We start from the raw sequence: 22,091 nt of genomic DNA, 5'->3' as shown, positions 1-22,091 counted from the left end.
TCCAGGGTGTACCCTGCCTTCTGCCCGATTGTAGCTCAGATAGGCGCCAGCGCCCCCCGCGACCCCGAAAGGGAATAAGCGGTAGAAAGTGGATGGATATATATATATATATATATATATATATATATATATATATTTTTTTTTTTTTTTTTTGGATTAATCTTAATCAGGAAAAATTACTAATGATGTTCCAGAAATTTTTTTTTTTAATTTTTTAAAAAAGATTCGTATTAGCTAGTTTTTTCCTTCATTTTTTTCGGTTGAATTTTGAATTTTCAGGAATCGAAATTGAAGATAAACTATTTTTCAAAATGTAATTTTCATTTTTTTTCGTTTTTTCTGCTCTTTTAAATCGTTCAATTAAGTGTGTTGTTTTTTTTTTTCATTTATTCTTTGCAAAAAAACCTTCCGTAAAAGGAAAAAAAAATGTACGATGAAATGACAGACAGAAATACTCATTTTTTATATATATATATATATATGTATTTATTAAAGGTAAATTGAGCAAATTTGCTATTTCTGGCAATTTATTTAAGTGTGTATCAACCTGGTAGCCTTTCGCATTAATCAGTACCCAAGAAGTAGCTCTTGGTGTCAAAAAGGTCGCTGACCCCTGGGTTAGAGTAGCGCCAATCCCCTAATCTGAACTATGAACACAACCCTGACAAAGTGCACTGAGCCTCCCGCTAAGACGTGGCAAGCGTACAACGGTCAAACTCAAAAATGAGTTTCCAAACAAGACAGATTTCGCATGCAAGTGAGACAGCGCAACACTTTAATATTGGCGAGTCGATGTTATTCCACAGCGATTCATCATTAGTGAGGCAGGCCGGTCAAATCCGCAGCCCTGCTTGCAATAAATACTTGATTAACGGACCTAAACGTGTTTTATAGAGGGATCTCAGTCTCCTACTACAGCATATAGAGGATGAGCAACTGCTTTATTGCTCCAATCCCACCCACCTGCTGAGTGGGAGCTTGTCACTCTTTTTTGGAACATATGTGCATCAGTGCATTAACAGAGCGTGAGAGCTGCTAAATCCAGCACACCAGCATGGTTTCAGCTCAGTCAAGATCGGATAAAATTGCTCAAAATGGGTCAGTTTATGCATATTTCTCTCTGTTTTAGGAAGAAAAAAAAAGTCTGTGTTTGGCAGACTAACATCAGTGAGGTATTTTGCGGGAAAAGGTACCCTGTAAAAGAAAACAGATACATAAAAAGGCTCGTGAAATGGTTGAGGTCTTGTCAATAAAGCCATCTTTTTTTTTATTTGACCACTTCTCCTTGTGGGATCTGAGCCGAAGATGTCGTCGTGCAGACCTGGACAAATTAAGCCTTAAATTAAGGCCTGTTGAGCTTTTCATTCTGGCCCACCGGGCATTCCCAAATATTTTTTTTTAGATTTTTAAGATGGAAACTGTAGCTGCCATTATGATGTGAAGTCATGTTTTCTTACGAGAAAGTGGCATTGGAGCAATCAAAGCTGCTCACACGGTCAATAAGGTGGGCACTACTGTATGTTTGGCAGATCAACTTAATGTGTATTATATTTATCCATGACAGCATTTGTGTTGTAAATTGTGAGGTGTGTCTGTTGAAATCATGGTTGTTTTTTACAAATGATGACAAATGTGAAGGGGCTTCACGGTGGCAGAGGGGTTAGTGCGTCTGCCTCACAATACGAAGTTCCTGCAGTCCTGGGTTCAAATCCAGGCTCGGGATCTTTCTGTGTGGAGTTTGCATGTTCTCCCCGTGAATGCGTAGGTTCCCTCCGGGTACTCCGGCTTCCTCCCACTTCCAAAGACATGCACCTGGGGATAGGTTGATTGGCAACACTAAATTGGCCCTAGTGTGTGAATGTTGTCTGTCTATCTGTGTTGGCCCTGCGATGAGGTGGCGACTTGTCCAGGGTGTACCCTGCCTTCCGCCCGATTGTAGCTGAGATAGGCGCCAGCGCCCCCCGCGACCCCGAAAGGGAATAAGCGGTAGAAAATGGATGGATGGATGGGACAAATGTGAACAAGAGCTTGTATTGTCTTTGTGTGATGATATAAATGAGATGTCGTTGTATTCTATATTAAGTATGTGTCCATGAAAGGGCATTTTATGACTTTTCTTAATTTGGTTGCGTCAGGGGTCACCAACGTGGCATCAGGTCGCCCGTAAGGACCAGATAAGTCGCCCGTAAGGACCAGATGAGTCGCCCGCTGGCCTGTTCTAAAAATAGCTAAAATAGCAGCACTTACCAGTGAGCTGCCTCTATTTTTTACATTTTAATAATTTTCTAGCAAGCTGGTCTCGCTTTGCTCGACATTTTTAATTCTAAGAGAGACAAAACTCAAATAGAATTTCAAAATCCAAGAAAAATATCTTAAAGACTTGTTCTTCCCTTGTTTAAATCAATTCATTTATTTTTTTATTTTGCTTCTTATAACTTTCAGAAAGACAATTTTAGAGAAAAAATACAACCTTAAAAATGATTTGAGGGTTTTTAAACACATATACCTTTTTACCTTTTAAATTCCTTCCTCTTCTTTCCTGACAACTGTAATCAGTTTATTTGACCAAAAGCAAGACTAGTTGTTAAACGTAGATGTTTATCTGTTCTCGGTGTTAATTTGTGGAATTCTGTTGGTAAAGAAATAAAACTGAGTGACTCAGTATTTAATTTCAAAAAGAACATGTCACAATGTATTTTAAAAAGTTATGTGAACTAGAAATGTATGTTTGTTTGGTTAAATGTTGTATTTAGAAGGTATGTATGTTTATCTATTTACAAAAAAAGTGTATGTGTGTAGGTACATATTTTTGTATTGTTTGTTGGGGGGCAGCTTGAATGTGGATGCTGAATGACTATATTTCTTTTTGTGTTGCAGAATTATTAGAAAAGGTAACTTAATTGAATGTAAAAAAAATGTATGTTGGGCATATAAGCTTTTTTGCTTCTGCCTGTTTCAGTCATGTTATTCATTTTTGAATCGTGATCTATGTTTTAATATGTTTTTGTTAGAATGAAAATAAACTGAACTGAACTGAACTGAAAAATAATTGCCCAGACCTGGACAAATTAAGCCTTAAATTAAGGCCCATTGAGCTTTTCATTCCGGCCCACCGGGCATTCCCAAATATTTTTTTTTAGATTTTTAAGATGGAAACTGTAGCTGCCATTATGATGTGAAGTCATGTTGTCTAACGAGAAAGTGGCATTGGAGCAATCAAAGCTGCTCACACGGTCAATAAGGTGGCCACTACTGTATGTTTGGCAGATCAACTTAATGTGTATTATATTTATCCATGACAGCATTTGTGTTGTAAATTGTGAGGTGTGTCTGTTGAAATCATGGTTGTTTTTTACAAAATGATGACAAATGTGAACAAGAGCTTGTATTGTCTTTGTGTGATGATATAAATGAGATGTCGTTGTATTCTATATTAAGTATGTGTCCATGAAAGGGCATTTTATGACTTTTCTTAATTTGGTTGCGTCAGGGGTCAACAACGTGGCATCAGGTCGCCCGTAAGGACCAGATAAGTCGCCCGTAAGGACCAGATGAGTCGCCCGCTGGCCTGTTCTAAAAATAGCTAAAATAGCAGCACTTACCAGTGAGCTGCCTCTATTTTTAAAATTTTAATAATTTTCTAGCAAGCTGGTCTCTCTTTGCTCAACATTTTTAATTCTAAGAGAGACAAAACTCAAATAGAATTTCAAAATCCAAGAAAATATCTTAAAGACTTGTTCTTCCCTTGTTTAAATCAATTCATTTCTTTTTTTATTTTGCTTCTTATAACTTTCAGAAAGACAATTTTAGAGAAAAAATACAACCTTAAAAATGATTTGAGGGTTTTTAAACACATATACCTTTTTACCTTTTAAATTCCTTCCTCTTCTTTCCTGACAACTGTAATCAGTTTATTTGACCAAAAGCAAGACTAGTTGTTAAACGTAGATGTTTATCTGTTCTCGGTGTTAATTTGTGGAATTCTGTTGGTGAAGAAATAAATATGAGTGACTCAGTATTTAATTTCAAAAAGAACATGTCACAATGTATTTTAAAAAGTTATGTGAACTAGAAATGTATGTTTGTTTGGTTAAATGTTGTATTTAGAAGGTATGTATGTTTATCTATTTACAAAAAAAGTGTATGTGTGTAGGTACATATTTTTGTATTGTTTGTTGGGGGGCAGCTTGAATGTGGATGCTGAATGACTATATTTCTTTTTGTGTTGCAGAATTATCAGAAAAGGTAACTTAATTGAATGTAAAAAAAATTATGTTGGGCATATAAGCTTTTTTGCTTCTGCCTGTTTCAGTCATGTTATTCATTTTTGAATCGTGATCTATGTTTGAATATGTTTTTGTTAGACTGAAAATATACTGAACTGAACTGAACTGAAAAATAATTGCCCAGGCCTGGACAAATTAAGCCTTAAATTAAGGCCCGTTGAGCTTTTCATTCTGGCCCACCGGGCATTCCCAAATATTTTTTTTTAGATTTTTAAGATGGAAACTGTAGCTGCCATTATGATGTGAAGTCATGTTGTCTAACGAGAAAGTGGCATTGGAGCAATCAAAGCTGCTCACACGGTCAATAAGGTGGGCACTACTGTATGTTTGGCAGATCAACTTAATGTGTATTATATTTATCCATGACAGCATTTGTGTTGTAAATTGTGAGGTGTGTCTGTTGAAATCATGGTTGTTTTTTACAAATGATGACAAATGTGAACAAGAGCATGTATTGTCTTTGTGTGATGATATAAATGAGATGTCGTTGTATTCTATATTAAGTATGTGTCCATGAAAGGGCATTTTATGACTTTTCTTAATTTGGTTGCGTCAGGGGTCACCAACGTGGTATCAGGTCGCCCGTAAGGACCAGATAAGTCGCCCGTAAGGACCAGATGAGTCGCCCGCTGGCCTGTTCTAAAAATAGCTAAAATAGCAGCACTTACCAGTGAGCTGCCTCTATTTTTTAAATTGTAATAATTTTCTAGCAAGCTGGTCTCTCTTTGCTCAACATTTTTAATTCTAAGAGAGACAAAACTCAAATAGAATTTCAAAATCCAAGAAAATATCTTAAAGACTTCTTCTTCCCTTGTTTAAATCAATTCATTTCTTTTTTTATTTTGCTTCTTATAACTTTCAGAAAGACAATTTTAGAGAAAAAAATACAACCTAAAAAATGATTTGAGGGTTTTTAAACACATATAACTTTTTACCTTTTAAATTCCTTCCTCTTCTTTCCTGACAACTGTAATCAGTTTATTTGACCAAAAGCAAGACTAGTTGTTAAACGTAGATGTTTATCTGTTCTCGGTGTTAATTTGTGGAATTCTGTTGGTGAAGAAATAAAAATGAGTGACTCAGTATTTAATTTCAAAAAGAACATGTCACAATGTATTTTAAAAAGTTATGTGAACTAGAAATGTATGTTTGTTTGGTTAAATGTTGTATTTAGAAGGTACGTATGTTTATCTATTTACAAAAAAAGTGTATGTGTGTAGGTACATATTTTTGTATTGTTTGTTGGGGGGCAGCTTGAATGTGGATGCTGAATGACTATATTTCTTTTTGTGTTGCAGAATTATTAGAAAAGGTAACTTAATTGAATGTAAAAAAAATTATGTATGGCATATAAGCTTTTTTGCTTCTGCCTGTTTCAGTCATGTTATTCATTTTTGAATCGTTATCTATGTTTGAATATGTTTTTGTTCGACTGAAAATAAACTGAACTGAACTGAACTGAAAAATAATTGCCCAGGCCTGGACAAATCAAGCCTTAAATTAAGGCCCGTTGAGCTTTTCATTCTGGCCCACCGGGCATTCCCAAATATTTTTTTTTAGATTTTTAAGATGGAAACTGTAGCTGCCTTTATGATGTGAAGTCATGTTGTCTAACGAGAAAGTGGCATTGGAGCAATCAAAGCTGCTCACACGGTCAATAAGGTGGGCACTACTGTATGTTTGGCAGATCAACTTAATGTGTATTATATTTATCCATGACAGCATTCGTGTTGTAAATTGTGAGGTGTGTCTGTTGAAATCATGGTTGTTTTTACAAAATGATGACAAATGTGAACAAGAACTTGTATTGTCTTTGTGTGATGATATAAATGAGATGTCGTTGTATTCTATATTAAGTATGTGTCCATGAAAGGGCATTTTATGACTTTTCTTAATTTGGTTGCGTCAGGGGTCACCAACGTGGCATCAGGTCGCCCGTAAGGACCAGATAAGTCGCCCGTAAGGACCAGATGAGTCGCCCGCTGGCCTTTTCTAAAAATAGCTAAAATAGCAGCACTTACCAGTGAGCTGCCTCTATTTTTTAAATTCTAATAATTTTCTAGCAAGCTGGTCTCTCTTTGCTCGACATTTTTAATTCTAAGAGAGACAAAACTCAAATAGAATTTCAAAATCCAAGAAAATATCTTAAAGACTTGTTCTTCCCTTGTTTAAATCAATTCATTTATTTTTTTATTTTGCTTCTTATAACTTTCAGAAAGACAATTTTAGAGAAAAAATACAACCTTAAAAATGATTTGAGGGTTTTTAAACACACATACCTTTTTACCTTTTAAATTCCTTCCTCTTCTTTCCTGACAACTGTAATCAGTTTATTTGACCAAAAGCAAGACTAGTTGTTAAACGTAGATGTTTATCTGTTCTCGGTGTTAATTTGTGGAATTTTGTTGGTGAAGAAATAAAACTGAGTGACTCAGTATTTAATTTCAAAAAGAACATGTCACAATGTATTTTAAAAAGTTATGTGAACTAGAAATGTATGTTTGTTTGGTTAAATGTTGTATTTAGAAGGTATGTATGTTTATCTATTTACAAAAAAAGTGTATGTGTGTAGGTACATATTTTTGTATTGTTTGTTGGGGGGCAGCTTGAATGTGGATGCTGAATGACTATATTTCTTTTTGTGTTGCAGAATTATTAGAAAAGGTAACTTAATTGAATGTAAAAAAAATGTATGTTGGGCATATAAGCTTTTTTGCTTCTGCCTGTTTCAGTCATGTTATTCATTTTTGAATCGTGATCTATGTTTTAATATGTTTTTGTTAGAATGAAAATAAACTGAACTGAACTGAACTGAAAAATAATTGCCCAGACCTGGACAAATTAAGCCTTAAATTAAGGCCCATTGAGCTTTTCATTCCGGCCCACCGGGCATTCCCAAATATTTTTTTTTAGATTTTTAAGATGGAAACTGTAGCTGCCATTATGATGTGAAGTCATGTTGTCTAACGAGAAAGTGGCATTGGAGCAATCAAAGCTGCTCACACGGTCAATAAGGTGGCCACTACTGTATGTTTGGCAGATCAACTTAATGTGTATTATATTTATCCATGACAGCATTTGTGTTGTAAATTGTGAGGTGTGTCTGTTGAAATCATGGTTGTTTTTTACAAAATGATGACAAATGTGAACAAGAGCTTGTATTGTCTTTGTGTGATGATATAAATGAGATGTCGTTGTATTCTATATTAAGTATGTGTCCATGAAAGGGCATTTTATGACTTTTCTTAATTTGGTTGCGTCAGGGGTCAACAACGTGGCATCAGGTCGCCCGTAAGGACCAGATAAGTCGCCCGTAAGGACCAGATGAGTCGCCCGCTGGCCTGTTCTAAAAATAGCTAAAATAGCAGCACTTACCAGTGAGCTGCCTCTATTTTTAAAATTTTAATAATTTTCTAGCAAGCTGGTCTCTCTTTGCTCAACATTTTTAATTCTAAGAGAGACAAAACTCAAATAGAATTTCAAAATCCAAGAAAATATCTTAAAGACTTGTTCTTCCCTTGTTTAAATCAATTCATTTCTTTTTTTATTTTGCTTCTTATAACTTTCAGAAAGACAATTTTAGAGAAAAAATACAACCTTAAAAATGATTTGAGGGTTTTTAAACACATATACCTTTTTACCTTTTAAATTCCTTCCTCTTCTTTCCTGACAACTGTAATCAGTTTATTTGACCAAAAGCAAGACTAGTTGTTAAACGTAGATGTTTATCTGTTCTCGGTGTTAATTTGTGGAATTCTGTTGGTGAAGAAATAAATATGAGTGACTCAGTATTTAATTTCAAAAAGAACATGTCACAATGTATTTTAAAAAGTTATGTGAACTAGAAATGTATGTTTGTTTGGTTAAATGTTGTATTTAGAAGGTATGTATGTTTATCTATTTACAAAAAAAGTGTATGTGTGTAGGTACATATTTTTGTATTGTTTGTTGGGGGGCAGCTTGAATGTGGATGCTGAATGACTATATTTCTTTTTGTGTTGCAGAATTATCAGAAAAGGTAACTTAATTGAATGTAAAAAAAATTATGTTGGGCATATAAGCTTTTTTGCTTCTGCCTGTTTCAGTCATGTTATTCATTTTTGAATCGTGATCTATGTTTGAATATGTTTTTGTTAGACTGAAAATATACTGAACTGAACTGAACTGAAAAATAATTGCCCAGGCCTGGACAAATTAAGCCTTAAATTAAGGCCCGTTGAGCTTTTCATTCTGGCCCACCGGGCATTCCCAAATATTTTTTTTTAGATTTTTAAGATGGAAACTGTAGCTGCCATTATGATGTGAAGTCATGTTGTCTAACGAGAAAGTGGCATTGGAGCAATCAAAGCTGCTCACACGGTCAATAAGGTGGGCACTACTGTATGTTTGGCAGATCAACTTAATGTGTATTATATTTATCCATGACAGCATTTGTGTTGTAAATTGTGAGGTGTGTCTGTTGAAATCATGGTTGTTTTTTACAAATGATGACAAATGTGAACAAGAGCATGTATTGTCTTTGTGTGATGATATAAATGAGATGTCGTTGTATTCTATATTAAGTATGTGTCCATGAAAGGGCATTTTATGACTTTTCTTAATTTGGTTGCGTCAGGGGTCACCAACGTGGTATCAGGTCGCCCGTAAGGACCAGATAAGTCGCCCGTAAGGACCAGATGAGTCGCCCGCTGGCCTGTTCTAAAAATAGCTAAAATAGCAGCACTTACCAGTGAGCTGCCTCTATTTTTTAAATTGTAATAATTTTCTAGCAAGCTGGTCTCTCTTTGCTCAACATTTTTAATTCTAAGAGAGACAAAACTCAAATAGAATTTCAAAATCCAAGAAAATATCTTAAAGACTTGTTCTTCCCTTGTTTAAATCAATTCATTTATTTTTTTATTTTGCTTCTTATAACTTTCAGAAAGACAATTTTAGAGAAAAAATACAACCTTAAAAATGATTTGAGGGTTTTTAAACACACATACCTTTTTACCTTTTAAATTCCTTCCTCTTCTTTCCTGACAACTGTAATCAGTTTATTTGACCAAAAGCAAGACTAGTTGTTAAACGTAGATGTTTATCTGTTCTCGGTGTTAATTTGTGGAATTTTGTTGGTGAAGAAATAAAACTGAGTGACTCAGTATTTAATTTCAAAAAGAACATGTCACAATGTATTTTAAAAAGTTATGTGAACTAGAAATGTATGTTTGTTTGGTTAAATGTTGTATTTAGAAGGTACGTATGTTTATCTATTTACAAAAAAGTGTATGTGTGTAGGTACATATTTTTGTATTGTTTGTTGGGGGGCAGCTTGAATGTGGATGCTGAATGACTATATTTCTTTTTGTGTTGCAGAATTATCAGAAAAGGTAACTTAATTGAATGTAAAAAAATGTATGTTGGGCATATAAGCTTTTTTGCTTCTGCCTGTTTCAGTCATGTTATTCATTTTTGAATCGTGATCTATGTTTGAATATGTTTTTGTTAGAATGAAAATAAACTGAACTGAACTGTACTGAAAAATAATTGCCCAGGCCTGGACAAATTAAGCCTTAAATTAAGGCCCGTTGAGCTTTTCATTCTGGCCCACCGGGCATTCCCAAATATTTTTTTTTAGATTTTTAAGATGGAAACTGTAGCTGCCATTATGATGTGAAGTCATGTTGTCCAACGAGAAAGTGGCATTGGAGCAATCAAAGCTGCTCACACGGTCAATAAGGTGGCCACTACTGTATGTTTGGCAGATCAACTTAATGTGTATTATATTTATCCATGACAGCATTTGTGTTGTAACTTGTGAGGTGTGTCTGTTGAAATCATGTTTGTTTTTTACAAATGATGACAAATGTGAACAAGAGCTTGTATTGTCTTTGTGTGATGATATAAATGAGATGTCGTTGTATTCTATATTAAGTATGTGTCCATGAAAGGGCATTTTATGACTTTTCTTAGTTTGGTTACGTCAGGGGTCAACAACGTGGCATCAGGTCGCCCGTAAGGACCAGATAAGTCGCCCGTAAGGACCAGATGAGTCGCCCGTAAGGACCAGATGAGTCGCCCGCTGGCCTTTTCTAAAAATAGCTAAAATAGCAGCACTTACCAGTGAGCTGCCTCTATTTTTTAAATTTTAATAATTTTCTAGCAAGCTGGTCTCGCTTTGCTCAACATTTTTAATTCTAAGAGAGACAAAACTCAAATAGAATTTCAAAATCCAAGAAAATATCTTAAAGACTTGTTCTTCCCTTGTTTAAATCAATTCATTTATTTTTTTATTTTGCTTCTTATAACTTTCAGAAAGACAATTTTAGAGAAAAAATACAACCTTAAAAATTATTTGAGGGTTTTTAAACACATATACCTTTTTACCTTTTAAATTCCTTCCTCTTCTTTCCTGACAACTGTAATCAGTTTATTTGACCAAAAGCAAAACTAGTTGTTAAACGTAGATGTTTATCTGTTCTCGGTGTTAATTTGTGGAATTCTGTTGGTGAAGAAATAAAACTGAGTGACTCAGTATTTAATTTCAAAAAGAACATGTCACAATGTATTTTAAAAAGTTATGTGAACTAGAAATGTCTGTTTGTTTGGTTAAATGTTGTATTTAGAAGGTACGTATGTTTATCTATTTACAAAAAAAGTGTATGTGTGTAGGTACATATTTTTGTATTGTTTGTTGTGGGGCAGCTTGAATGTGGATGCTGAATGACTATATTTATTTTTGTGTTGCAGAATTATCAGAAAAGGTAACTTAATTGAATGTAAAAAAAATTATGTTGGGCATATAAGCTTTTTTGCTTCTGCCTGTTTCAGTCATGTTATTCATTTTTGAATCGTGATCTATGTTTGAATATGTTTTTGTCAGACTGAAAATATACTGAACTGAACTGAAAAATAATTGCCCAGGCCTGGACAAATTAAGCCTTAAATTAAGGCCCGTTGAGCTTTTCATTCTGGCCCACCGGGCATTCCCAAATATTTTTTTTTAGATTTTTAAGATGGAAACTGTAGCTGCCATTATGATGTGAAGTCATGTTTTCTAACGAGAAAGTGGCATTGGAGCAATCAAAGCTGCTCACACGGTCAATAAGGTGGCCACTACTGTATGTTTGGCAGATCAACTTAATGTGTATTATATTTATCCATGACAGCATTTGTGTTGTAAATTGTGAGGTGTGTCTGTTGAAATCATGGTTGTTTTTTACAAATGATGACAAATGTGAACAAGAGCATGTATTGTCTTTGTGTGATGATATAAATGAGATGTCGTTGTATTCTATATTAAGTATGTGTCCATGAAAGGGCATTTTATGACTTTTCTTAATTTGGTTGCGTCAGGGGTCACCAACGTGGCATCAGGTCGCCCGTAAGGACCAGATAAGTCGCCCGTAAGGACCAGATAAGTCGCCCGCTGGCCTTTTCTAAAAATAGCTAAAATAGCAGCACTTACCAGTGAGCTGCCTCTATTTTTTAAATTCTAATAATTTTCTAGCAAGCTGGTCTCGCTTTGCTCAACATTTTTAATTCTAAGAGAGACAAAACTCAAATAGAATTTCAAAATCCAAGAAAATATCTTAAAGACTTGTTCTTCCCTTGTTTAAATCAATTCATTTATTTTTTTTATTTTGCTTCTTATAACTTTCAGAAAGACAATTTTAGAGAAAAAATACAACCTTAAAAATGATTTGAGGGTTTTTAAACACATATACCTTTTTACCTTTTAAATTCCTTCCTCTTCTTTCCTGACAACTGTAATCAGTTTATTTGACCAAAAGCAAGACTAGTTGTTAAACGTAGATGTTTATCTGTTCTCGGTGTTAATTTGTGGAATTCTGTTGGTGAAGAAATAAAACTGAGTGACTCAGTATTTAATTTCAAAAAGAAGATGTCACAATGTATTTTAAAAAGTTATGTGAACTAGAAATGTATGTTTGTTTGGTTAAATGTTGTATTTAGAAGGTATGTATGTTTATCTATTTACAAAAAAGTGTATGTGTGTAGGTACATATTTTTGTATTATTTGTTGTGGGGCAGCTTGAATGTGGATGCTGAATGACTATATTTCTTTTTGTGTTGCAGAATTATCAGAAAAGGTAACTTAATTGAATGTAAAAAAATGTATGTATGGCATATAAGCTTTTTTGCTTCTGCCTGTTTCAGTCATGTTATTCATTTTTGAATCGTGATCTATGTTTGAATATGTTTTTGTTTGACTGAAAATAAACTGAACTGAACTGAACTGAAAAATAATTGCCCAGGCCTGTCGTTGTCGGCTTGCGCAGCCCTTTGAGACACTCGTGATTCAGGGCTATAGAAATAAACTTTGATTGATTGATCCTTCTCCACCATCGCTCGTACCTTCATCTTCGTCATTAGCACTGACGGTGACAACAGCCAGGCCCACGTCAGCGTCCTCATCCACGGCCACTTCGTAAAGCCTCTGAACAAAGACCGGCTTGTTGTCGTTGACGTCGCTGATGAAAACCCGAACGTACGCCGTGTCTGTAGCCAAATGACAGAATGGCACACACACACAAAACAAAAACAAAAAAAAATCACAAAAAGCAACACTTTGACAGACATGTTTTGTTTTCATTCTTCTACCGTCTGTTTGCAAGTCATTGTCAGACTCTGGAGAAGAAAAAAAAAAAGCGCTTCAACTTGACACATTGCAGCTTGTTGACATGAACATTTAGAGAGCAGCGTTTGGAAAGCTCTGGAGAAAGTTATAGTGAAGTGAAGTGAATTATATTTATATAGCGCTTTTCTCTAGTGACGCAAAGTGCTTTACATAGTGAAACCCAATATCTAAGTTACATTTAAACCAGTGTGGGTGGCACTGGGAGCAGGTGGGTAAAGTGTCTTGCCCAAGGACACAACGGTAGTAACTAGGATGGCGGAAGCGGGAATCGAACCTGCAACCCTCAAGTTGCTGGCACGGCCACTCTACCAACCGAGCTATGCCGGTAATTATATAAATTATTGATTGTTTTAACATCAGTTTCCTGCAACTCCTTCGACTTTAAAGTCTGCGGGCTATAGAGCGTTTTCCGTTCGGGCTCCAGTACTCTGGAATGCCCTCCCGGTAACAGTTCGAGATGCTACCTCAGTAGAAGCATTTAAGTCTCACCTTAAAACTCATCTGTATACTCTAGCCTTTAAATAGACTCCCTTTTTAGACCAGTTGATCTGCCGCTTCTTTTCTTTCTCCTATGTCCCCCCCTCCCTTCTGGAGGGGGTCCGGTCCGATGACCATGGATGAAGTACTGGCTGTCCAGAGTCGAGACCCAGGATGGACCGCTCGTCGGGACCCAGGATGGACCGCTCGCCTGTATCGGTTGGGGACATCTCTACGCTGCTGATCCGTCTCCGCTTGAGATGGTTTCCTGTGGACGGGACTCTCGCTGCTGTCTTGGATCCGCTTTGAACTGAACTCTCACTGCTGTCTTGGAGCCACTATGGATTGAACTTTCACAGTATCATGTTAGACCCGCTCGACATCCATTGCTTTCGGTCCCCTAGAGGGGGGGGGGGTTGCCCACATCTGAGGTCCTCTCCAAGGTTTCTCATAGTCAGCATTGTCACTGGCGTCCCACTGGATGTGAATTCTCCCTGCCCACTGGGTGTGAGTTTTCCTTGCCCTTTTGTGGGTTCTTCCGAGGATGTTGTAGTCGTAATGATTTGTGCAGTCCTTTGAGACATTTGTGATTTGGGGCTATATAAATAAACATTGATTGATTGATTGAAAGGCCTACTGAAATGAGATGTTCTTATTTAAACGGGGATAGCAGGTCCATTCTATGTGTCATACTTGATCATTTCGCGATATTGCCATATTTTTGCTCAAAGGATTTAGTAGAGAACATCGACGATAAAGTTCACAACTTTTGGTCGCTAATAAAAAAGCCTTGCCTGTACCGGAAGTAGCAGACGATGTGCACGTGACGTCACAGGTTGTAGGGCTCCTCATGGCCACCAGCAGCAAGAGCTATTCGGACCGAGAAAGCGACGATTTCCCCATTAATTTGTGCGAGGATGAAAGATTTGTGGATGAGGAAAGTTAGACTGAAGCACAAAAAAAAAAAAAAAAAAAAGCGACGGTTCCGGGCGGCAGCAGTTTATTTATTTATTTATTTTTTTTTTTTCGGCGGCAGTTTGAGCGTTTCAGCTGTAATTAGACACATCTACTAGGATAATTCTGGAAGATCCCTTATCTGCTTCCATGCTCTACCGCTTATTCCCGTTCGGGGTCGCGGGGGGCGCTGGCGCCTATCTCAGCTACAATCGGGCGGAAGGCGGGGTACACCCTGGACAAGTTGCCACCTCATCGCAGGGCCAACACAGATAGACAGACAACATTCACACTCACATTCACACACTAGGGCCAATTTAGTGTTGCCAATCAACCTATCCCCAGGTGCATGTCTTTGGAAGTGGGAGGAAGCCGGAGTACCCGGAGGGAACCCACGCATTCACGGGGAGAACATGCAAACTCCACACAGAAAGATCCCGAGCCTGGATTTGAACCCAGGACTGCAGGAACTTCGCATCGTGAGGCAGACGCACTAACCCCTCTGCCACCGTGAAGCCCTATATACTTAATGTTTTAATAGTGTTTTAGTGAGATTGTAAAGTCATACCTCAAAGTCGGATGGCTGCGGTGAACGCATGGCGTAGTGGGTAGAGCGGCCGTGCCAGAAACCTGAGGGTTGCAGGTTCGCTTCCCACCCATTGACATCCAAATCGCTGCCGTTGTGTCCTTGGGCAGGACACTTCACCCTTTGCCCCCGGTGCCGCTCACAATGGTGAATGAATGATAAGTGGTGGTCGGAGGGGCCGTAGGCGCAAACTGGCAGCCACGCTTCCGTCAGTCCACCCCAGGGCAGCTGTGGCTACAGATGTAGCTTACCACCACCAGGTGTGAATGAATGATGGGTTCTCACTTCTCTGTGAGCGCTTTGAGTATCTAACAATAGAAAAGCGCAGTATAAATCTAATCCATTATTATTATTATTATTATTATTATTATTATTATTATCTCAGAGAAGCCGAGGTGCCAAGATCACAGCTGCCTTTTTGAGCTGCAGCAGGTGGTGTAATCCACTGATGTCTCCGGTAAGAGTCGACTTAATATCACAATTTCCCATCCAAAAACTTGCTGGTTGACGTAGACAAACATGTTCGCTTGATCGCTCTGTGTTAAAGCTTCACAACAAATAAAGAAACAGAGGCTGTGTCTCGGTTGCTAAAGGCAGCTGCAATCCACCGCTTTCCACCAACAGCATTCTTCTTTGACGTCTCCATTATTAATTGAACAAATTGCAAAAGATTCAGCGACACAGATGTCCAAATTACTGTATAATTATGCGATGAAAAGAGACGACTTTTAGCCACGAGTGGTGCTGGGCTAATATGTAACCTCCAACCCGAGACGTCACAAACACGCGTCATCATTCCGCGACGTTTTCAACAAGAAACTCCGCGGGAAATTTAAAATTGCAATTTAGTAAACTAAAAAGGCCGTATTGGCATGTGTTGCAATGTTAATATTTCATCATTGATATATAAACTATCAGACTGCGTGGTCGGTAGTAGTGGCTTTCAGTAGGCCTTTAAGGCGAACGTGGTTTTTTTGTGTGTGTTTTTTTATTTCTTTGCCATGTTGTCGCTTTAGTTGAACAATTTTGCCCTAAAAAGACATGAGCGACGATGCTAATTTGCAGAGAAAAGAGACGATGGCAGGGGAAAGTGCGCTCTTTCAACTGTTTTTTTTTTTTTTTTTACATTTCATTCCTCCTTTTAGTGTATCCCGGGAGGTGATGAAAAGAGACAGGTAATGTTTGCAAAGGAGACGAGCGCTTCTGGATGCGGGAGATATGTCGCATTAAACCAGCGTTTCTCAAAGTGTGGGGCGAGCCCCATCTGTGGGGAACAGAGACATGACAGGTGGGGCGTGAGGAACGGGAGGGAATTTCACTTAAAAAAAACGTTTTATTATTATATTCTTGCGGCGGCAATGACCAAGAAGAACGCGGAGTTGGAATATAATTACAACACTTTATGTACATATTTATATACATATTTATATCATATTTACATATTTATATAATATGTAACTACAAGCTCCATTCACAGACAGAGTCCCACTGCTTTTATGAGCGGTCAAGCGTGTCAAAAGCCGAATTTTTTAATTTATTTTTTATTTGTAAATGAATGTGTGGGAAACCCTGACTTGAATGTTACTTGATGTTCAGTAAATTTGAAAATGTTAAGCTTGGCATTAGCGTTCTGTTGTGGCGATGGGGGCAGGTGGGGCTTGAAAACTCCCCCTTGTCCAAAGTGGGGGATGACAAAAAAAAGTTTGAGAACCACTGCGTTAAACACAGCTAAGGCAGATTGCAAATGCAAAGCAGGCCGGCCAAAAAGATCCGATTTTACCCATCTTAACAAACATTTGGAATGATTCCTTCGATATATAAACATCATATTTACGTCACTCTGGGTCAGGGGTCTGCAACCCGTGGCTCCAGAGTCGCATAACGCTGCCCTAGTGGCTCCCTGGAGCTTTTTCGGAAAAAAAAAATAAAAAATTGTTTTAATATAGTTTTTTTTCGAACTACAAAAATGACACAAACCTTCCTATTTGTTAGCAATCCCACTGTTTATGTTAAACATGCTTCACTGATGAGAGTAGAAAAATGTATGTTATGATCCGCTGCCCGGATCATATTTTGATTTAGATTGTTGAGTCTTTTTGTGTTTTTGATTAGTTTTGGACTCCTTTGCTTCACCTTTCATTTTGTTTCTATGGTTACTCACTATTTCCACCTGCCGCTTGCTCCTGACATGCACCTGTTTTGTGATTACTGTCATTTTTTAGCCTGTCCGTCTTGCTTCCTAATTTGTCTTTGCACAACAAGTAACAACGTTTTGTTTCCTGTTTGCTACCTGCTAGCTTTCACGCAAGGCTATTTTGTTTTCTAGCTCCCATGCTAGCTCTTTTAGTTTTGTCTCAGTCTGATTTATTTTTTAAATAAATCATTGTTCCTACCTGCACGCTGTGTCCGAAGCCCGTCTGCATCCCTGGGAGAACGAAACCCGCATCACCATGCGACCAACTCGTTACAATTTAAGTCCCATCTTAAAACTCAATTGTATACTCTAGCCTTTAAATAGAATCCCTTTTCAGACCAGTTGATCTGCCGCTGCTTTTCTTTTCTTCCTCCCTCTCACTTGTGAAAAGAAGGGCACAGGTCCGGTGGCCATGAATGAAGTGCTGGCTGTCCAGAGTCGGGACCCGGGGGTGGACCGCTCGCCTGTACATCAGTTGGTGAGATCTCTGCGCTGCTGACTTGTCTCCGCTCGGGATGGTCTACTGCTGGCCCCACCATGGCCTGGACTCTCACTATTATGTTAAATCCACTATGGACTGGACTTTCACAATATTATGCTAGACCCAATCGACGTTCATAGCATCTGGTCTCCCTTAGATGTGGGTGGTCACCCACATCTACGATCCTCTCCAAGGTCTCTCATAGTCATTCATATTGACATCCCACTGAGTTTTTCCTTGCCCTTATGTGGGCTCTGAACAGAGGATGTCGTTTTGGCTTGTGCAGCCCTTTGAGACACTTGTGATTTAGGGCTATATAAATAAATATTGATTGATTGATTTATTGAATTGGAGAGCACCATTTTTTCCTACTAATTGTGGTGGTTCTAGTTTGTTTACAAGTACAACTTTGTCTGATGCTGCCACAGAAAGACGTTTTTTATACCGCTCCTTTATCTCATTTTGTCCACCAAACTTTTTATTCTGTGCGTGAGTACACAACGGTGAGCTTTGTTGATGTTATTGACTTGTGTGGAGTGCTAATCCAACATTTTTGTTCAGTGCATGACTGCAAGCTAATCGATGCCAACATGCTATTTAAACTAGCAGTATGTACATATCATTATACCTCATTTTTAGGTATATTTGAGCTCATTTAATTCCTTTACTTATGTTTTCTGTGTATTTAAATTTTTAATTGCATCTTTAATGATACATTATCTGTATGTAATATTGGCTGAATTTCTGATTTGTATCCCATGTTGTTCCAGACCACAGCAAATGTTACCCGGCTGGCAAAGATTGTAATAAATCCATTAGAAGAAGACAGTCTACCGTTTTCTTGGACACACACATCCGTTCATTTAGCCATTTTAAGACAGTAATTTCCAGGAGTTATCTCACCCTCTGAGAAGTCTCCGTTTTACTATTGTTTTCCAATGCTGTAAAAATGGGTAAAATAAATATGACATTTCAACATTTCTGTTAACGCAGATTTTTGTCAGCCGACACATAGTCACTTCGATAGTAGGCTAATATAGATCCATCCATCCATCCATCATCTTCCGCTTATCCAAGGTGGGGTCGCGGGGGCAGCAGCCTAAGCAGGGAAGCCCGGACTTCCCTCTCCCCAACCACTTCGTCCAGCTCTTCCCGGGGGATCCCGAGGCGTTCCCAGGCCAGCCGGGAGACATAGTCTTCCCAACGTGTCCTGGGTCTTCCCCGTGGCCTCCTACCGGTTGGACGTGCCCTAAACACCTCCCTAGGGAGGCGTTCGGGTGGCATCCTGACCAGATGCCCGAGCCACCTCATCTGGCTCCTGTCAATGTGGAGGAGCAGCGGCTTCACTTCGAGTTGCTCACAGATGGCAGAGCTTCTCAGCCTATCTCTAAGGGAGAGCGGAGGAAACTCATTTCGGCCGCTTGTACCCGTGATCTTATCCTTTCGGTCCTGACCCAAAGCTCATGACCATAGGTGAGGATGGGAACGTAGATCGACCGGTAAATTGAGAGCTTTGCCTTCCGGCTCAGCTCCTTCTTTACCACAACAGATCGATGCAACGTCCGCATTACTGAAGACGCCGCACCGATCCGCCTGTCGATCTCACGATCCACTCTTCCCCCACTCGTGAACAAGACTCCTAGGTACTTGAACTCCTCCACTTGGGGCAGGGTCTCCTCCCCAACCCGAAGATGGCACTCCACCCTTTTCCGGGCGAGAACCATGGACTCGGACTTGGAGGTGCTGATTCTCATTCCGGTCGATTCAGACTCGGCTGGGAACCGATCCAGCGAGAGCTGAAGATCCCGGTCAGATGAAGCCATCAGGACCACATCATCTGCAAAAAGCAGAGACCTAATCCTGCGGTCACCAAACCGGAACCCCTCAACGCCTTGACTGCGCCTAGAAATTCTGTCCATAAAAGTTATGAACAGAATCGGTGACAAAAGACAGCCTTGGCGGAGTCCAACCCTCACTGGAAACGTGTCCGACTTACTGCGAACCAAGCTCTGACACCGACTAATATAGACATTTATATAATGTTTTGCCTTTATTATAAGACTTATGTAAGGCTTTGAAGTTTTTGCGGCTCGAGACAGATTTTTTAATGTTTTATTTATGGTCCAATATGGCTGTTTCAACATTTTGGGTTGCCGACACCTGCTCGAGGTACACAGAGATAAATCCCAAAACGTCACTCCAACAGCATAGTGAATAAAAACATGGCATATTAGTTGAAGATTGTGCAGTGTAAATAAATGACAAAAGAAGGAGTAGTGGGGAAATTCTCAGCTGTTTTCACATTGGGAAGTAGGATTGGTCAAGTAACACAGCCAGATAAAATTCTCATGGTCAGAGTGTAAATGGAAGTCGAGTTAAAAACCTCAATACTGGATTGGCGCCCTCTTGGCTTACTGAGAACAAGCTGGCCTTGCAAAAAGATGGTGGCGAAACTAACTCTAAATTCTAAAGGGTCTTAAAAATAAATGATGATACTGATAATGATCCTCTGTATACTGAATAGCAATGAGCTAAACACAGGTTAACGAATGAAACTTAAAGGGGAACATTATCCCAATTTCAAAAGGGTTAAAAAAAATAAAAATCAGTTCCCAGTGGCTTGTTGTATTTTTTGAAATTGTTTTCAAAATTTTACCGTTCCCGGAATATCCCTAAATAAAGCTTTAAAGTACCTTATTTTCGCTATCTTCGAAACCACTATCCATTTCCCTGTGATGTCATACAGTGCTGCCAATACAAACAACATGGCGGTTACCACAGCAAGATATAGCGACATTAGCTCGGATTCAGACTCGGATTTCAGCGGTTTAAGCGATTCAACAGATCACGCATGTATTGAAACAGATGGTCGGAGTATGGAGGCAGATAGCGAAAACGAAATTGAAGAAGAAATTGAAGCTATTGAGCGAATTGCTGTTGACGCTATTCGGTCATAGCGTGGGTGTACCTAATGAAGTGGCCCATAGCATGGCTGCCTTATTAGCATCGCCGGTAAAATGTGCGGACCAAACGATCAGGACTTTCGCATCTTGTGACACTGGAGCAACTTAAATCCGTCGATTGGTAAGTGTTTGTTTCGCATTAAATGTGGGTATCTAGTTTCAAATGTACATAAAAATAGCTTGTTAGCATCGATTAGCATAGCATGGATTAGCTGGCAGTCATGCCGTGACCAAATATGTCTGATTAGCACATAAGTCAACAATATCAACAAAACTCACCTTTGTGATTTCGTTGACTTAATCGTTGCAAATGTATCTGCAGGTTATCCATACATCTCTGTGCCATGTCTGTCTTAGCATCGCCGGTCAAATGTGCAGACACTCTGGCACATTCAATGGGGGTCTGGCGGCAGATTTCTTGCCAGTGGTGCAACTTGAATCCCTCCCTGTTAGTGTTGTTACACCCTCCGACAACACACCGACGAGGCATGATGTCTCCAAGGTTCCAAAAATACCAGAGCTGAGACCCGGTGTTTGTAATGTGAAAATGAATATGGCGGGTGTGTTACTTCGGTGACGTCACGTTCTGACGTCATCGCTAAAAGACCGATAAACAGAAAGGCGTTTAATTTGCCAAAATTCACCCATTTAGAGTTCGGAAATCGGTTAAAAAAATACATGGTCTTTTTTCTGCAACATCAAGGTATAAATTGACGCTTGCATAGGTTTGGTGATAATGTTCCCCTTTAAAGCCTTGTTTTATGTGAATTGAAACATGAGGTCGTTACCGGAGTTGGGTTGTTTGTTTTTTCCGGGCCGAGCAGATTCTTGGCCGTCCACCGACTGGACCTCAAGCAAATAGGAGCTGCGGGCCTCACGGTCAAAGACCGCCTCTGTGTTGATGATCCCAAGTTTGGGATCTATTCGGAACAAACGGTGGTCACCACTGCTGTCTTTCAGCAGGGAGTAAGTGATCTGTGAATTCAGGAGAATGTGATGGTTAAACTCTTGCTGCTTATGAGAACACAATAAAAAAAAAACATGCTCAATATTATCAGTAACAACACATCGGGAGCAAAAATGTAATCTCGAGAGTTAGGTAATAAAGGTTATTGGAAATATTGATGGTTAATATTGACTGTGTGGGTGATGAGGTTTCTAAAACAAATGTTGCGCATGTTTTTTATTAAACATTTAGAAAGTTAGAAAGTCTTTTTCTTTAACTTTTTTCCTGTGTCTGACAGTAATAATTTGAAGTGATATTTGTCAAAAGTCAACATATAGCTTTCACAATGTACAATGTCAAAGTCTGGATATTTCACCCAATACACTTGAAAGGTCAGATAAGTAGGTAAAGGTTCATTTTGATTGTTTCGATGAAAAAAAGTGATGCAACTAGTTATTCTGGCTCTTAATGTTATATGTTTGAGATACAGTATAGTCAATGTTTCTTTGATTTATCTGCTATATAATGCTGAAAACCGGGGTGGAACAGAATATACATTAGGTGAG

General features: G+C 38.5%; 1 protein-coding gene across 2 annotated transcripts in view; it reads right to left on the bottom strand.

The window, feature by feature from the left end:
- LOC133563617 (neural-cadherin-like) overlaps nt 1-22,091 on the bottom strand; it is a 487,520-nt gene that overhangs the window by 190,000 nt on the left and 275,429 nt on the right. For both annotated transcript variants that reach the window (XM_061917839.1, XM_061917840.1), the window contains 2 exons: nt 21,368-21,554; nt 12,642-12,785 (listed from right to left, as the gene is read on the bottom strand). In XM_061917839.1, coding sequence (XP_061773823.1) covers nt 12,642-12,785; nt 21,368-21,554 — 331 coding nt within the window. The remainder of the gene's footprint in view (nt 1-12,641; nt 12,786-21,367; nt 21,555-22,091) is intronic.

This window comes from Nerophis ophidion, linkage group LG12 (genome assembly GCF_033978795.1).
Source record: "Nerophis ophidion isolate RoL-2023_Sa linkage group LG12, RoL_Noph_v1.0, whole genome shotgun sequence".
NCBI lineage: Eukaryota > Metazoa > Chordata > Actinopteri > Syngnathiformes > Syngnathidae > Nerophis > Nerophis ophidion.
This window is presented reverse-complemented; position numbering and strand designations above follow the sequence as displayed.